Source organism: Apus apus, chromosome 1 (assembly GCF_020740795.1).
Source record: "Apus apus isolate bApuApu2 chromosome 1, bApuApu2.pri.cur, whole genome shotgun sequence".
Classification (NCBI taxonomy): domain Eukaryota; kingdom Metazoa; phylum Chordata; class Aves; order Apodiformes; family Apodidae; genus Apus; species Apus apus.
The window spans coordinates 171,956,233-171,973,512 of NC_067282.1; the positions used below are offsets into that span (position 1 = coordinate 171,956,233).

Consider the following 17,280-nt stretch of genomic DNA (forward strand, 5'->3'; position numbering starts at 1 on the left):
ATCTCATCACCTCTCCTTCCCTCCTAGCCAGGCTTTAAATGATACGTTGCTGTCACAAAATCTGTGGAGTAACTGGGAATTGCAGGCTGTCATGTGCCTCCTCCTGTTTTGTTTCTTTGGCTGTCACGTTAACAAGGCTAGCTGTATCTTTCAATTCTGGGCTTTATGCTGATATGTAGAGCCATCAAAAAGCTTGCTGTCAATGTAACTGAAAAAAGAAAGTGTGCTGTAGATTTTTATTAGACATGATTCATAGAGATGTTAGGACCCTCTTTCTTTTCTATATAAATGACTAGTTGAGTGACAGTAACTTTTGATAGACACTGTAAAGAATAATGTGCTTTCTGTAGTTTGAATATTAAACACGGGATGAATTATCATATCCTATATGTGAATATGTAATATTTTTATGAAACTCACAACTTGGCTGAATTCCCAGAAACCTTTGAGACAGTCATATAGAAGTGTTACTGATTCTTGTATCTGATTAGGAAACTTACAAACTTGCCTTGTGTAAACTTGGAAGCCAAACTACCTGTAACAAAAAAGTAGAAACCAGAAACCATCTGTGTAACTTTTTCCTAAATAAATGTTACTTTGAATAATACTCTTTTAAGCTCTATCTGGATGATGTAACGACTAGCAAACAAGTATATTCTGTCAAATGTAAGATTCCATATATATTCCATATATATTCCATATATATATGAAATGTGTTAGGAAATACTAAAGATTTGATCTACAAAATCCAAAGGGAGTCTTCAGTAAGTCAGACCAGATCCTTTGCTCCTTGGTCATTTTTCCAAGCAAGTTCTAGGCTAACGTGATATGGCAAAACCAATGACAGCATGAATATAGGGGGGGCATTTGTGCATGTTACTCAGAGATGATTGCTTCTCCAGGATTACTTCCTCTGCTCCACAGATAAATCTCATCTCTCAAGTGCTCTGAGTAAAATAAGCAAGTTAAACTCACAAGCTGTCTAGTACATAGCTTTGTATTGGCTTACTGTATTCCACACCTAAATACAAGATTTTAAGCCAAAAGCTTGTTATCATTTTCCCTCCACCATATCAGGTTTGTCTTATCTTAAATATATTGCCCCATTTCACCAACCATCTCACAGATGGCATCTTTCCATTTGATTATTATTACAGTATTACTTTTGAAAAAAAGAGTATAGGTTGTTATGACAGTAACTTTTATTTTGCAGCATTATAAATGTTTTCAGAGCCAGACAGTGACAGGAGAGAATCCCTATCTTCTGGAAATACTATTAATCGTGTTCTGTGTTAGTCATTAAACAGCCATTTAGTTCCTGATGATGTCTTAGACAAAGGCTACCCATGACACAGACACGTGGGAAAAGAATTCGTAAGACAATGGCAGACTAATTAAGGCCTTGAATAGCTTTATTGAAATCTGTATAAATAAACATGCGCATTTCAAATGTAAACCCAAGTGAACTCAAGTGCAGACAAAATTTTAACCTCTGTCATGCAGGAGGTTAGTTTACATTTTAAAAAAAACAAAAACAAAAACAACCTCAAAGCAGCTTTAAAATACCAGGATGAAACACCAGTTTTAATATCAAGGTATAAAGCAAAGCCATGTCCAACATATCTCATTTATATCCTGGTCAAATGCAATTTTTTAAACTTTTTAATGCTAACATAAATAAATAATTTACCAAAATGTGCACTCACAGAGTGAACTTTTATTTACAATACACAATTTATAACCTATTGTATTTGATTAGTTCAAGTGAAGAACATCATACTTTTTGCTTTTTTCTTTTTTAAATTATTTGTTTCAACAGTGGGACACAAAGCAATTCTCCAGGTAGTAAATATGTGAAGTGTGCCCACACATTTGAAGAGCCTCTCCCAAAGGCAGTATTGTATACAAATCAACAATACATTCTTCCAACTAGATCAAAGGGAAAGCAGCAAATTAAAAAAATGTATCAAACTGTCACACTTATTTTGGCATCCTGGACCCCTGAACATAGTTAACTAAAATCCAATTCAAAGTCTGTATGCCTTATATACTGTACAGGTTCTGACTTGAACATGCAAATGCCAATTCTCTTATAATGAGTTACCTTTTCAGATATGCTGTAAGGCTATGGTGAATTCCATCAGGAACACACAAAGAAAATTAACAGGCCTACCTTTAAAGCCATTTTGTTCATGAACAATTTAAAGGCAGGTTATATTGAAAAAATTCTCATCTAAGCCCGATACACAGTCATTACTATGGATACAGAATACTATTAACTCCGACCCTATTACAACGTAGTTTGCAAGCTGCCAAACTACAAAAACTGGGGAGAACTTACAGCACAATTTTAAATTTTGGACTGACACCAGATTAAAATTATGCATGTCTTATAAGCAAGTTAACAGGAATTATGTCTGCAGAGTAGATTCCAACAAGCAACAAAGGATACTTACATTTAATTGAAAAACTTTTTGTTAATGCAGCATGAAATCCAGAACCTGTTCCACAGCAGCAGTAAGATGAACATAATATTCTGGATGCTCAACTATATCACAAAAGGTTAAAACACCTTTTCAAGCTATTTCTTCTACTGTGGCCAAATTAAAAAAAAAAAAAAAGGGAGAAAGAAAAATTTGTTTTTTCAAGAAAACTACTGCTTATATATTTATGACATCTTTACTTGTAGCCTGTGTGACAGTCTGAGGAATATGTATATATTCATCCAGAAACTAGACTTGGCAGTAGTATTCTTGCAGTACTAAGAAAATAAATGTCTGAAGTCCACAGATTTAACATTTTAGTTATTAACTCACATCCAAAACAAAAGAAAACATAATCCATCAGAACAGCAGCAGAAAACTTAAAAGGGGTTTATTTGTGATTTCCTATATAGAGCTTGTGAATACAAGACTGTAAATGCATTAGAGACAATTTCTGTTAAACTTTTTATTGTTTCACTTCAAGTACTGCACATGTTAAAATGTAATAAAGATTTACATTCTGTTATCTGAAATTCCCCGTCTCAGATTTTTATTCTTAATTTGGTGGGCAATTTCACTCTTTCAATAGGTATCCCCTGTGAAAGTCTCTTTTATGGCTTCTAGTTCTTCCATTAGTTAGTGTGCATACAATTTTCATTTTCTATATCATTATCATTTTCATTGCTGTCCTCATCACTTTCTAGTGGGATGCCTGTGGCAGCTGAAGCACCTTGTTTTGTTTCTCGGTCAAGAGGGAAAAAGCCAGTTCCACTGATTGTGTCCTGTCTCTGGTAGAAGAGCACATATGCTGCTTTGGACTGTAAAAGAGAAAAGTGTAATATGCTCATAAGGTTTCAGCAAAGCATATACAATCCAAGTTATCAATTTTTTTGCTTCCAAGTCCCTAAGGTAACATTACAAAGAAAACCAAAGCCTTCATGTAAGTTATTTTTGCATGTCTGGAGCAAACCATTTTGGTTTTGTATTGTCCTTGAAAGAACACAAACTACTACCTAGAAATTTACTGCAAGGTTAATTATTTACTCTCTATTACTTTTTCCCCTCAAGAAGAAAACATCATCAACAATCCCAATTTTACAAATACAAAAGGTACTTGCCACTATTTGGTCCTCACATGCAGTGGACACACTACTGTCATCAAAGTAGTACCATTTTCCATCATCCTTATTTTTTGCAAAGGCAGTATCTAGGACAAAACAAAGAACAATGTCTGATGACTTAGTATTTTCACAGATGTGACAGTATCAGTTGCTAGAGTCTGTTACTGTCAAACACTTGACATTTAACTAACTGAAACCTATTATCACTACCAGACTCATACTTCCACACTTCCTTTGAGCAAAGAAAGCTTAATCAATAACATTCTGCTTCAGATGAGACTGTATAATGAGAAAGGACAGCCAAAATCCCTCAGTCACTTTTCATTCTTTTGTCTTCTTTCAGGAAGATGTATGATGTACAAAAATACAGACAAGTGTGACAAAGTATGCATAGCTACAAGTATTAAAGACCCTGCAATTACCCTGGAAAGTTAATTTCATATAGATTTTTGTGTTAGAATACTTCTGAAAGCATTTCAGGGTAATAAAAAATAAATAAATTGTCCTCTCAATCATTAAAAAATGCCATTGATTTAAAGTGATCAAAACTTAAATAAAAATAAACATGGGAAAAAAGCTAACATGTAGAATGATGACATTTGCTATCAACTTACAATGCCCTCCTCCCATTCCTCCATAGTGGTTGGAGACCGCAATCAAGTTGTAGCGGCAAGGCCCTGCATTGGGATTAATAAGGAACTCTGACATGTCCAAGTCACTGTTTAAAAAAAACACAAAAACAACACACACACACAAAACCAAAATAAGGTAATGTTAATAATACTTTTAAACATTTCACTTTTTGGTGGTCTTTGAGCCCTTCACTTTATATTCCCCACAAAAAAACAAATACACCAGACTACACAGTACACCTCTCTCCCTCTTTGTGGAGTGCCACAGGAACCAGTAGTCTTTGCCAAAACTACTAACAAAAGTTCTTCCATGCTTACCTACAATCGTTATTTTTTTCAAGTTCATAATTTGCACCACCAAGCATTTTGTCATCTGTGTTTACTGGATCCACACACATACAAGCTGAGAACAACACCATTTTACGCAATTGCTGGATTAAACGTGTCATAGTCATGCTAACTTTTACAGTTCTAAACACCAAAATATTTAGGTTTCTTACTTTATTGGAAAGTCAACCAACGTATCCAGCTTGTCCCTCATGTATCTGCTGTAGGAAAAGCGCTTTAGATGAACTACCAGTACGGGGGGCAGTGACCACAAGTCTAACTTCTTGGTAGCCTGCTGATGCTCTTTACAGTTTGGGCAATACCTAAAAGACAAAACAAAACCCAAACAATTTTAAATACCTGCAGTCTGTATGTTGAAATACATCACCACAGAGAAAGCCAGTAACATGGGAGGAACTGAACGAGGAAAAGCTGAAACACACACACGTTCTACCTTCTGTTACTAATGCCATTGACATTTCTTCCACCTTCAAATGTGTGGTGCTAGTGCACAAGTGTGCTTGCAGTGAAGCTCGACAGCACCCCCCAAAATAGAGCTCTCGTCTCCTGTAGTAGTCCCTGTATCTTTAGTTAAAACACAGCTTTTTTTCCAAATTAAAATTTGGAAGAACCATGAATCCCAATAAAAGTCTCTGCCAAAAACTGAATGATTGGAACATGACTTTGAGAAGCTCTACTGACCACTGATATTTCCCATTCCTCAAACCTGTTTAAGCACATCCTCATTTCTTGTATCAATGACAAGGCAAGTTATGTATTCATATTAAAAAAACTTCAGTATGCACCAACCTTCCTTATCTCAGAAAGAAATTTCTGTTTAAACCACTGCATTGGACTTAGCACAATATTATTAATTCACTGTGGATGACAGTTCACATGCTAGAACATCTTATGGATCTACCCTTCCTCCTAGTTTTGAATGCATTGTCTCCCATCTAAAACATAACCTTCTCTATATGGTAACAATTTTAGTTAAGCAATGGGTCAAAATAAAACATTTTGAAAATTTTCAACTACACTTGAAATGACAGTATTTGAAATACCATGAAGAAGTTAAATAGCTCTCTCTCTTAATGTTCAAGTGTGCTTTTGATTAAATTTTGAGAAACAGACCATAGAAAACAATAAAATTAATTTTTTGTACTTACCATGGGTCTTCAGCACCTAGTTTTTCCTTTGTTGTGAACAGCTCAATGCAATCTTTTAATTTCACAAAAGGCTTTTTGGGAGGCTTATATTCCACACTTTCATGTTTTTCAAAATCCTAAAGAGAAGTATTTCTTGAGTTAAGAGAACAAATGAAACAAAACTCATTTTAGTGATGTCGTCTTACTATAAACAGTAACTACAAAGCTCCTATACATGGAAAAACTGATCAGAAACCATTCAAGCAAGAAGTTTTCACACCTTCAGATTCACTTCAAAATTAGCAAGCCTCAGATTGGCTAATTACTTAGATGTGCAAATGACATTTATTTACGGCAACATGTTTACTACAAATAATGTGAAAAAAAGATACACCAGCTGCTTCTTTTGAACACTTGCAGTCTCTTATGTCACATTAATTAAGTTGTATTTTTCACATTGAAGTTTTATTAGCACTGGGAATGGGAACAACATAAACAGCTTACCTCCGCTGCACTATCATCAAAATATCTCTTCTTCAATTCAGGATCCCAATCCAAAGCAAGGAAAGATCTTTCTAAGATTAAACACACGTTTTCTCTTAATATTATTTCTTGCTTTACATGCAACTGTATTAACTTTGGGCATACACTCTTCAAAGGGAATTAAACAGTGTTGGCAAGAATTTAAGACAAGAAACTGAGGCATGCACAATTTCTGCACTTCTAAGTGTTAATTACAATTAAAAATTAATTATACTGAATTTACTATTGGAAAAGAATATATTTAAAATAGCACCCAGAGAGAATGAAACATTATGCTGTGGAAGTGGAGTGAGAAAGAAAAGTATCAGAATCAATGTTGCCCAATCTGTTCCCCAGGTCTTACCGTCAAGCCTAGGTTGCCGATCATCAAATCTAATATGCCTGGTATCATCTTTGATGTAATTTATGTCAGTATTGCCTAAATTATTGAACTGGAATGTAAACAATCGCTTTTTGTGTCCCATGAGTGGTTGACCTTTACAAGTATCCTCAGTACATAATCCATTTTCAGAGTCATTATCACCTCCAACTGAATCTTCTGACTGGCTGTTTTCATTCTCTGAAGGAAGTTCCTGATCCTGGCTGGATTCATCATCTTGTTCATCTGTTTCCATTTCACCTGAAACCATTGGAAGAATGAGGAAGAAATGACTGAACTGACTGAAAGACACAACAGAATTGACTTCAGTTCAAAACTGAACACAAAATACTGAACAAGTATTTTTGTCAAATACTGCAGTCTTACTTGGAGATCCTTCTTCATGTATTCCATTTGGGCCATTACCATTGATACCATGGTCCTTACAGCAATGTAGGGATCCTTCAGTGTCTTCACTTTCAGCACATGTTTTAACGTACCGACTAAATGTAACAAATGAAAGCAACAGTTAGAATCAATGGATTTTTAAATATTTACATTGTTCAAGCCAGATAGCAAATCCTTTCTAGTGTACTGTATTCCTGCACTGCTTTCTGATTTATTCAGAATTAACAGTTTCATTGTCTCACATGTCTGCTGTTACAGGCACATATGAAACCCTGCTCATCTATAATCTAATTAGTTTCTGGCAGTTACATGACTGTATACAACTTGATTCTTGGTGTTAGTCTCTGTATATCCAGAAAGGAGTTCATTAACCATTTTTTTTACACACACACAAAAATGGGCTCACTTACAGTGAAAGTTACATCAACAGAAAATGAAGCATACATTTAAATTGGATGTTCTATGATTCTAATTTCTTCTACATAATGACACTTATTCCAGTCTAGTCTTTGCAAGTGTCTACCATGTAGTTTTACAACATCAATGAGTATATAAACTTGTATAGTAGATAAAGGAGGTGAAAGCATTGCAGAGTAATTGGTAAAACATTTCAATTTTACCAAGCCCTAACAAGCAGTTATATACACAGCAGAACTGATGCCCTAAACTGACAGTAACGATTAACTCTCTACTGTCTCCTGAAATAGCTTCTGGATGATGCTAACAAAAAAGCAAATGAAAATCCACACTGATTCACATCTTAAGTGGCTAAGATTTTAGATTTAATATATTTGATAGAAAGGAAATAAAAGGCTAATACTCAAATCTAATCAATTTGTTAGCAATGCATGTAGAAACAAGTGCCTACTGATTCCAACTATTAGCATTATTCATGACAAATGCATTTTTCTTAAACAATAACCTTACCACATTCTTAGCAGCAGCAGGTTATACAGTTTATCTTCAGTATTGTTTCTAGGCACTGCTATGAGAAAAGGTTGACCAAACAGTGAAGAAGCACTATGGCTGTAGCTTGTGTGCCTGCACTTTTCCCTTAAACAAACAGGAATTATAACTTGTTCTGTATCTTCTGTTCTATTGATAGCAATTTCAAATCTAAAAGAAGAACAATCAGAAATACAAAGGACAACTGTAATTTAAAAGGCTACAAAGGGGAAAAATTAAAAAAAAATACAAACTCCAAGACTTGTCTTTATCTTCTGTCTAGGTTTTAATCTTTTGCAAATAACTAAACAAACTGCAGAAACATGAAGCATGTTATCTGTACTTACACATAAATGTCATCACGCTCCATAATACTACTTAAATTTTCATCCATGCCAAATATCCTGTGGAACCTGTGATTGTATATATCAGTAACAATCATCTAAAAAGAAAGCGGAGTATGCATCATTAAATCAGGTTAATTTGTATTAAAATGTTAATTGTTGTGCCTTGTATAAGAAATCACTCTTACCTTATCTGCAGCAACCCCAGACAAAGCTGACAATGCTGTGCAAAGATCCAATATATTTCCAATTTTGGGAACAACTACTTTGTACTAAAAAAATAAAGGGTCACTTTAATTTCTTAAGAGAACAAATATGCGTCAGAAAAAACCAAACAACTTATCATGTACTTCATGTTTCAGATTCCTGAACTTAAGATGTAAATAATGTAAATCAATTAACACAAATTCTGTAAGTTGCTGAAAACACAGTAATTACATTCACAACTTCACTCATACAAACACGCACACTCTGAATACATTTATTAGTTTATACAATGATTTTAAAAATGTTATTTTACTTTCCTCTAAGAAGACTAACAGTTACAATTACTCAGATTCACATTTCAACAGCACCTACTTATTTAAAGCCTTTAAATAATATGCATGCTATTTAACAGATTCTTAAAGTTGGAACACAACTTGAGTTGTTTATAAAGTATTACTGGGGAAAAAAGCAATGGCAGGCAATGGATAAAGACTGAATTCTAATTTCACATGCAGAGAGAGAACCTGAAGATTAACAGTCAAAGAAAACCTCTCTGTGGCTTCCCTTAGTGCAGTGCACCTGCAGTTTGTAATGAAACTCCACACACACGACTCTTACCTGTTATTTATATAATAAACAAAGACAGGATTAATTAGAAATAAGGTATTATAACTTTGTAATTAATTGCCAAGTGCAGCATGTGTTTGGTATCTCCTCAGTCTTCAAGTTATTTAGATTCACAAAAGCTCTACTGAACTTGTACTCTTCCCAATCTCTATTAATTCCTGCAAAATCCTGTCACATGCCATCCAGGGTCATCTTTAACTGCTGTATGTCCCTTGTGCATACCTGTTCTCACAAATAATTAAGTATCTAGCAGGCTCATCTCCCACTAGTAAAGACATGTCCCTTTATCTTTGACTTCCCTAACTCATATTGCTTTTGAGAACACTCCTTTTCCCCCACTCTCCTTCTTACAGTACTCTGATTTCAAGTGCTGACACCCCTATGCAAGTCTGCCTAACTGCTCATGTTATGTTATTTCCCCCTATCCTTGCTCACCCCATAAGGTCCAGCTAGAACCATTTCATCACGATTTTGTTACCATCATGTATGCACATTGTTTCATGCCATCCTAAGGTATATAATACCATCCTTCCTAAAAAAGGAAAGAGATGCTCTTTACAAAGAAATATAATCTGATTTTTTTTCTTTTGACTATTAAGTGATAGCACAGAAGAATTAAGGACTACCTAATATATTTAGTCATGGGTTTTTATGTGTCACTTATTATCAATACTTGCCTTTTCTGGAATATTTGCCTAATAAACTGAGGAATTAAGTTTGGATTAAGTGTGTATCTTTTTAATAACCCTACAGATTAATTACAGCAACACTCAAATAAAAAATGAGGATAGCATACATTTTAAAGATTAAGAAACCATATTAGCACAACCAAAGAGAAATTACCAGCATCTTCCTTGAAACTGACAGAAATATAGAAAGGTATGTATAGTCTTCCTAAGGCATTCTAAGTGGAACTTCAGCACATACTGGAAAACTAAAGCTTGTTGGATTTGTTTATTGTACTTGTACATTTTTAAAAAGTAAAGGAACTCAGGAACTCAGCTTCATTGTTAATGCCAGATGAATCAGGAGTTTTGTACATAAATTAAGAGGCTTACCTGCATAGGCTTTGCCAGTGGATCCATTCTAACTAAATAAACTTCCAAAGTGCGTTCTTTTTTCATGGGTAATGGAAGTGTCAAGTAACAGAAGGGATCAAAGGTTACAGATATCTTAGCACATTCAGGGCAAACTAAGGTGGATTTAAAAAGGCCATGAAATATGTCTACAATGATGGAATCATTTCTTTTTAAATGGTTTTCCCAGGCTTCTTCAGCAACCACCTGCAATTAAAGCATGGCCTGGGTTATGACAAAGTAGTAGAAAATTAATAGTAAAACTTGACTGAACATTCTTAGTTGCCATTTAAACTTAGAAATATCTCTCCAAAGGACCCTATAAGGTATGCTACAACTGTCCAGATCACAGGTTAAAAGGTGTATGTTTTTTTCCAGGACAGAGATTCCATCAGTGGTATTTGTCTGAGAGAGACTTCAAGTGGTTTGGGGCAAGACTAAAGCAAATAACACGAAAAATTCTCTCTCATGTAACTCATGTTACTTGCAGCAAAAGTAATTATCTATGTGCTTGTAGCTCAATGGTAGAAGAGTTTCCCTAATGTAAGAGTAGTGAAGAGAGAAAGAACGCTGCATACAGTAGAAATAAAAGAACAACAGAATGGAAATAGCTTTTCCAACTGAACTCACTGAATTGACAAAAAGGTCTTAATGAAGCCTTAGCACCCTCTCACCTCCTTAATTATCTTCCAAATAAACAGAAATTTACACAGGTACTTGACTAAGATCTCACTTTTAAGGTCCTGGCTTGTTTTCTGAGATATCTTCCAGAAAAAGCAACAGGTAATCAGTGTCCCAATCTCTCAGTGCAAAAGCATGTAGAAGTACTTTGAAATGTATAGCCTTGACTAAAACGAAGAAGATCAACATCAAAAGCATTACCTTGTCAGGTCTCCCATCTGCATCCTTTAACTGAATGTAAGGCTTTTTCCTAATTCGATTCAGATCTTCATGTAATCCATCCAAAAGAAAAGCCAGTAGCTCTTGACAATCTTGTTGCTGATAGCCAGAAAACTGTGGTGCAAATCGTCCTACTTGTGTCTAAAAAAAATAACACAAATACTTCTGGTACCTTAATCGTTATAAAGAACAGATACTTCCAAGATGCTACAGCAGAAAGTTGAAAAGGTAAAACTTAGAGTTATAACAGATCAGCCTTTCAATGGAGGCAGAAAGCCAAAACTAATTCACAAAAACCACAGCACAAAGACAGCCAACACATTTAAATATATATCCAAGTGTTTTAACAGTTAAATGAATGGACTGCATACTGATGAATATTACTTCAAACTCCTATTACAGCATATTTTCATATATTTAAACTACAAACCCAAAACTGACAAGGTACATTTAGGTTAAATTCCCTACTGACCTTAAATGCTCTTGGGGTAACATAGCTGTACTTTCCTGACCACATTTGCTTGATAAGCTCTGCATAAGATTTTGCTATTTCACCTCGCATTCCTAAAGGATTGTCAAAATTCAGCTCTTCTTGGTATTTATCATTGAGGAAGTATTCTGTAAGAGGAGGTGTGTTGCTCAGACACTGTAAACAGAAATGCAGACATTTCAGAACAGTGTTTTGAATTAGTTCTAAACAAAGAATGCTTGAACGTTGTTAAAGCAGCTATGAACAATACTTTAAACTGCAATGCATAATGTCTGCAAGGAAAAAAAAAGAATAGCTGCAGTTATTGTTACAACTTACACACAGATACCATTTTTCAAAAGCTTTATGTCAGAATTTATTAAACATTCGACCACAGTGTTACAACACAATTTATATATAGGTTCAAAACAAATATATATAGGTTTAAAACAAATAAAATAATATGTTAATAGTAGCTTTATGAAACTCCTTGCTGTTATAGATTCACAAAGTTTACAGAGTGTCAGGGGAGACTGTATAGGTACTTGGGAGAGAGGGCCAAGACAGCTTATTAAACTGAATTACACCACAGTCAGAATAACGTGAGCTAAAAATGGCTGAAAACCAAGATTTTTTTTTTGCAGGAATGGGAGGGGGAGGAAAAGGAGGATGCTTGCCATGTTCCTTATCTTCCTAGGCATCTGCTTATAGATGCTGTTGAAGACAGCAATCTATGATAATAGACTAGATGTTGAATCAAAAACGGTGCAGCCCTTCCTCTGTTCTTTTAAATTTTGTGAAGCTGTTTAGAGCTGAAATGAGTTCAAGGAAAGCAAGGGTCCTGGTTTAGACTGAGATAATGACTTATCCTCTGTACCAGTTTGACAGAGATAGCAGGATGTAATCACTAAAGTAAGATGTACAATTTTAGGAAACGACTTTGAATTTTTGTGTGCTACTCCTCACACTCCTTTAAACAAAATCTTTTCTATCACTTTGAAATGATCCCATGCCATGCCTTAGCAGTTTCTTCATTAAATATTATAAACTTTCTGCATTCTTTCATCTATTTAAATTCCAATAAAAGTAAAATATTTCATCAGTCTCATCTCCCTCTCTGCAAATACGGGAAAGAACAAAAAATTTAGCTCCACATACACTACTGAGTAAGATGCAACAATTGAGACTGGAAGAATTAAGCCTTTATTGAGCAGGGCAAAAAAAGTTATTCCTATTTCTATGTATAATACCTGTGTAATATTACAAAGAAAAAACAGTCATGTGCTGTAGAGAGCTGAGTTCCATGCCCGTATCACACTCCTTTCCTTCTCTCCCTCCCCACCTAAAGCTTTTATGAGCTGTCAACACTGCAAAAAAATCCTGACATCATAGGCCCTTTTGGACACTGAGGGCTGAATAAAGCTGATTTTTCTCTTGCTTTTTTTCCTCTTGACAAAGAGCTTCTATTCCCAGTAGTGCCAATCCCAGCCCCAACCTCCTCTGACCTCAGAGATCCATTTTGGCATTTCTGAACTGATCCATGCAGCTAAGAGAAGAAACACTTGGTCTCTTGAATCCATACAGAAGTGGTCAATCAGTTTTCAAAATATTATTTTTAGGATCAACCCAAATGAATGGATGGACTATCAAGCTCCACCACATACCCAGGACAATACTGTACAAACCATGCTAAACTAACTATAAAAAAATCTACGCTTCAGGTACATTTGCCTGTTCAATCTAAGTGATGTGACAAATCCTACTGCCCAAAGAATCATAGGAATCATTGTAGAATGGCTTGAGTTGGAAGGGACCTTACAGATAATTTAATTCAAAACCCCCTGTCTCTTCTCTGCTGATCTCACCTCATTGCACAATAAACATTCATCTCATTAACCTGACAAAAACCTTGCTTTTCCTCCTCATTTTTCTTCTGGATTATTTTGGGCTGGTTTAGGAGATCAAATCAGTTCAGCTCATCAGGAAGATTATTACAGATAACTGCCCTTTTCCTTATAACAATTCCACATTCTAATATAAGATGAGACTTATGGTAGTACTGGAATATGTAAGTATCTGAATGTGGTAATTTCTGAGATACAGAATTGACACATTTTCCTACAACATCAGGTGCCACAACTTTTAAAAGAGTAGCTGCTAAAGGAACTAATAAAGCTGGCCATAAACCCACTTATCTTTTCACCATAACTGACAAAATTGAACAGTTACAAACATGCTTCCTTCTTGAAAAGGCTAATAATGGAGACCTATTTAAGGTCATGATTAAAGTCACAGGGAAACAGGCATCCAGAAGACAATTTGAAAGGAAACCTACACTCTTGTTTTCTCATCATGTGATACATTGTAGCTTATTAAAGAAGCCTAATGGAAAGCATCACTATAAATAATAATAAAAAAGAACTACTAAAATTAAGACAATCTGTTAGACAGCACAGTCAGCAGATTTCTGTGCCCTGTTCCACCTAGTGGCTTTGGTTTTTTTGTTTGTTTTAAAACACAGACATAGGTAAGGTAACAAGTATATGGACAGATGAAGATTAACAGAAATTTAAAAAAGCTAAATACAGTAAAAACAACAGAAAACTGTTTGCAAACGAAAGAGATAAAAGAATGGCACTTCATTTCAGGTACTGCAGTCTTCACGAGTTTTGTTTAACCAACAAAACTTCAGTAGAGTGCTCAGTCTCTGGACCCAAACCGGTCATTTAGCTAAGTGATCATGGGAAAAGATGCCAACAGAATGTAGAAACTCCAAGACCAACATGAGACAAATGATGGAAGAGAAGGATTGGTCTTCAGCATGACAAAGATTAACACTGAAATTATAGTTCCCTGTTACATATTAATTACTTGGAAAATAAGGAAAAAAAATAATTCTTCAGTAGCAGAGCAATCTGTGGCTAACAACTATTTATATAATCAGTATAAAGGGATCACAGTACACCTCCAAGAAAACTTAAGACAAACTACAGCTCGATGAAGCAATGCTTCACAAAATCTGTGCATAAACTGTTTTATGCAACACTGCATGCACTACTGGTGTTGACACACATGTATACAAACACCCTGAAAGAATTCTGAACTACTGAATCAAAAAGGAGACTTAATCACCATTACAGACACATATAACCTACAGTTTAGAAAGCAAAGCTGTAACTAGTAGGATGTGGGAGGCATTAACATGCACAGGAATTAATCCTTATTTTTAGTGCATTTTATAAATTTATTTATTTAGGTATCAATGCTGTAGCCTCACTGGAATACTGTAATTCCAATACTAGACTACAATCTTGTTAGCAAGTCTATCTGTCCCATGAAACTTTCATATAGGTAGAAAAATAATGATAAAAATAGTCACATTATCTCTCTCTAAATCTACATAATTTAAGTATGGAAAAGCTCTCATAAAAGATTTTGCAAGGACTCTGACTGTTTCATCGATAAAAGAAAATAAAATTAATTAAGAAAGAGGGTCACCAAGACAGTCAGGGGGCTGGAGCACTTGCCCCATAAGAAAAGGCTGAAGCATTGAGGCTTCTTCTGCCTGCAGAAGATACTGTTACAGGGAGACCCAACAGCAGCCTTCCGGTACCTACAGAGAACTTGGGGAGAAGATGGAACCAGACTCTTCACAGCAGTGCATACTGGGAGGACAAGAAACACAAGTTCAAACAACAAAGGTTAATGATACAAGGAAAAAAGCTTTCAGTGTATGAACAGTAAAGCAGCAGAGCTGAGAGGCTGTGCAGCCTTTCTTGGAGGTTTTCAAGACCCAACTGGAAAAAGCCCTGGGCAATCTGGTCTGACCTCAGAGCTGACCCTTATTTGAGCAGGAGGTTGCACTAGGAATCTCCTGAAGCTCCTTCTAACCCCGATTATCCTATGATCCTAGGTAATGAGGAAACATGTATTCACATCCCAGAATGGTATTACGTAGAAATAATGATAAAAATATAATTTCAAAGCAAAGAAAACATTATTGTGCTGTACTTATGCCAGTACGCTGGGGAAATGGGAAGCAGACAATGAGATAATGAAATTGAGCTGAAAACTGAGTGTTCCTGCAAGTATCATGGCCCTTCAGCTATCCTACTTAACAACAATTTTATGCAAGGGACATTGAAATTTTCTATTTCAGCCTTCTAAGAAAAGACCAAGAGCTGACTGACTGAAAGAAAGATGCAAGTAATAGGAGAAAAAGTGAATTCCTTTACATCTCTCTCTCCTACTGTTGTCTGAAGCACCTAGTGACAGACATGGGGAAAAGTGCTCAACTAACACAACTCTTAACTCAAACTCCTTATGCCAACAGTGAACAAACCAGAGCACTAAAAACATTTCAGGTTTTGGTGAAAGATGTCATGGTGAAAGGCGGACGTGGTAGTACTGGGCCAATGGTAGGACATGATGATATTATAGGTCTTTTCCTACCAAAATGACTCTATGATGCTATGTTATTTTTTGTCAGGATGAACTTACAGCCATAAGTAACCTTAGTGGGAACCTTAATCAGCTTTCTGAAGAAGGAGAAATGCTGAAATACCCTATTGCAAAGTTCCCAACAGCTATTTTTCCAAAGTCAAGTATATAGAATCATACTGATGGGAAAAACATAAAAATTAGTATGTTAGGGGAAAAAAGCGCTTTTAACTAAAACATTTTTCATTTTTTCATTTTTCTCATATTTTTGAGTCACAAAATGAAAACTGTGAACTCTCAGATTTTCACTGCAAAATAAAAAAAAATAAATCCCACTGAGCTCTAACCACTAGTATCCCACCAAAAGGACAAAGCAATACTTAGGAAAAATCCACAGGTGGCAGCATAGCAATGCTTCAGAAGAGTATTTTCCTAGTTTTTTTCAGCTTACAATATAGCCATGTACATAAGTGATTGTGAATAAAACATCTACTTGCCAAATAGTGTTGGTTATTTTTGCTTCGTATGGGCTCAAGCATTCATAATAATGTGTTTTCACAAAGTCCACCAGTTCCCTCTTGTCTTTCCTGTTTTATTTAATGCTTAGATCTGCAAAAGCAGACATATAGGCCTTAATAATAAAAATCAAGCCTTAGGCATTAGAACTGAAGTAAATTAAAATTAGATGCATAGAATACTCCTTCAGAAGAATCTGAAAAATCTATACAAAGGCAAAATTCCAATACAACCAAAATATGAAATAATCCAATTACTGCTTTTAAAAATAAGAAATAGTGATAAGAAAACAGCATTTGGGAGAAAGACAATGGTATCTTAAACTTTCTTGGCCTTACTTGAACTCAGACTGCAGCTGCTTGTGTTACCAAAGAGGATCTTACCTATCTTTACCACTCTGTTAGTTGTTTTGAGCTTTGTAACATGAAAAGCCCTTACTTGGAAAAGCAAAGGTCTTTTTAAAATAATCACTTAGAAGGATGAGGGGGCAAGCCTAACCTTACTATAGATTGAAGAACTAGTAATGAACTTGAAACAATATTAACAAATTCTGATTCTTAAATTATCACATTTCTATCTATTATGGTTACAGGGCAAAAACCTTCAGACAAGTGTGTCAGGCTCTAGGGAGCAAGATGTGCAAGGAACTGGCTATTTTCTTCAAGGAACAATGATAACAGCTCTGATGCAAACCATCTTCACTGTACATGAGATGAAAGCAAGAAGCTGTCTGAGA

The 17,280-nt window shown here is 35.3% G+C and overlaps 1 protein-coding gene across 3 annotated transcripts in view; it reads right to left on the reverse strand.

The window, feature by feature from the left end:
• Positions 1–1,394: 1,394 nt before the first annotated feature.
• USP15 (ubiquitin specific peptidase 15) overlaps positions 1,395–17,280 on the reverse strand; it is a 72,927-nt gene continuing 57,041 nt past the window's right edge. For all 3 annotated transcript variants that reach the window (XM_051628347.1, XM_051628338.1, XM_051628356.1), the window contains 14 exons: positions 11,592–11,765; positions 11,102–11,260; positions 10,202–10,426; positions 8,498–8,581; positions 8,313–8,407; positions 7,948–8,136; positions 7,000–7,115; positions 6,598–6,873; positions 6,216–6,286; positions 5,733–5,848; positions 4,737–4,886; positions 4,219–4,322; positions 3,602–3,690; positions 1,395–3,301 (listed from right to left, as the gene is read on the reverse strand). In XM_051628347.1, coding sequence (XP_051484307.1) covers positions 3,116–3,301; positions 3,602–3,690; positions 4,219–4,322; positions 4,737–4,886; positions 5,733–5,848; positions 6,216–6,286; positions 6,598–6,873; positions 7,000–7,115; positions 7,948–8,136; positions 8,313–8,407; positions 8,498–8,581; positions 10,202–10,426; positions 11,102–11,260; positions 11,592–11,765 — 2,034 coding nt within the window. In that variant the 3' untranslated portion in view covers positions 1,395–3,115. The remainder of the gene's footprint in view (positions 3,302–3,601; positions 3,691–4,218; positions 4,323–4,736; positions 4,887–5,732; positions 5,849–6,215; positions 6,287–6,597; positions 6,874–6,999; positions 7,116–7,947; positions 8,137–8,312; positions 8,408–8,497; positions 8,582–10,201; positions 10,427–11,101; positions 11,261–11,591; positions 11,766–17,280) is intronic.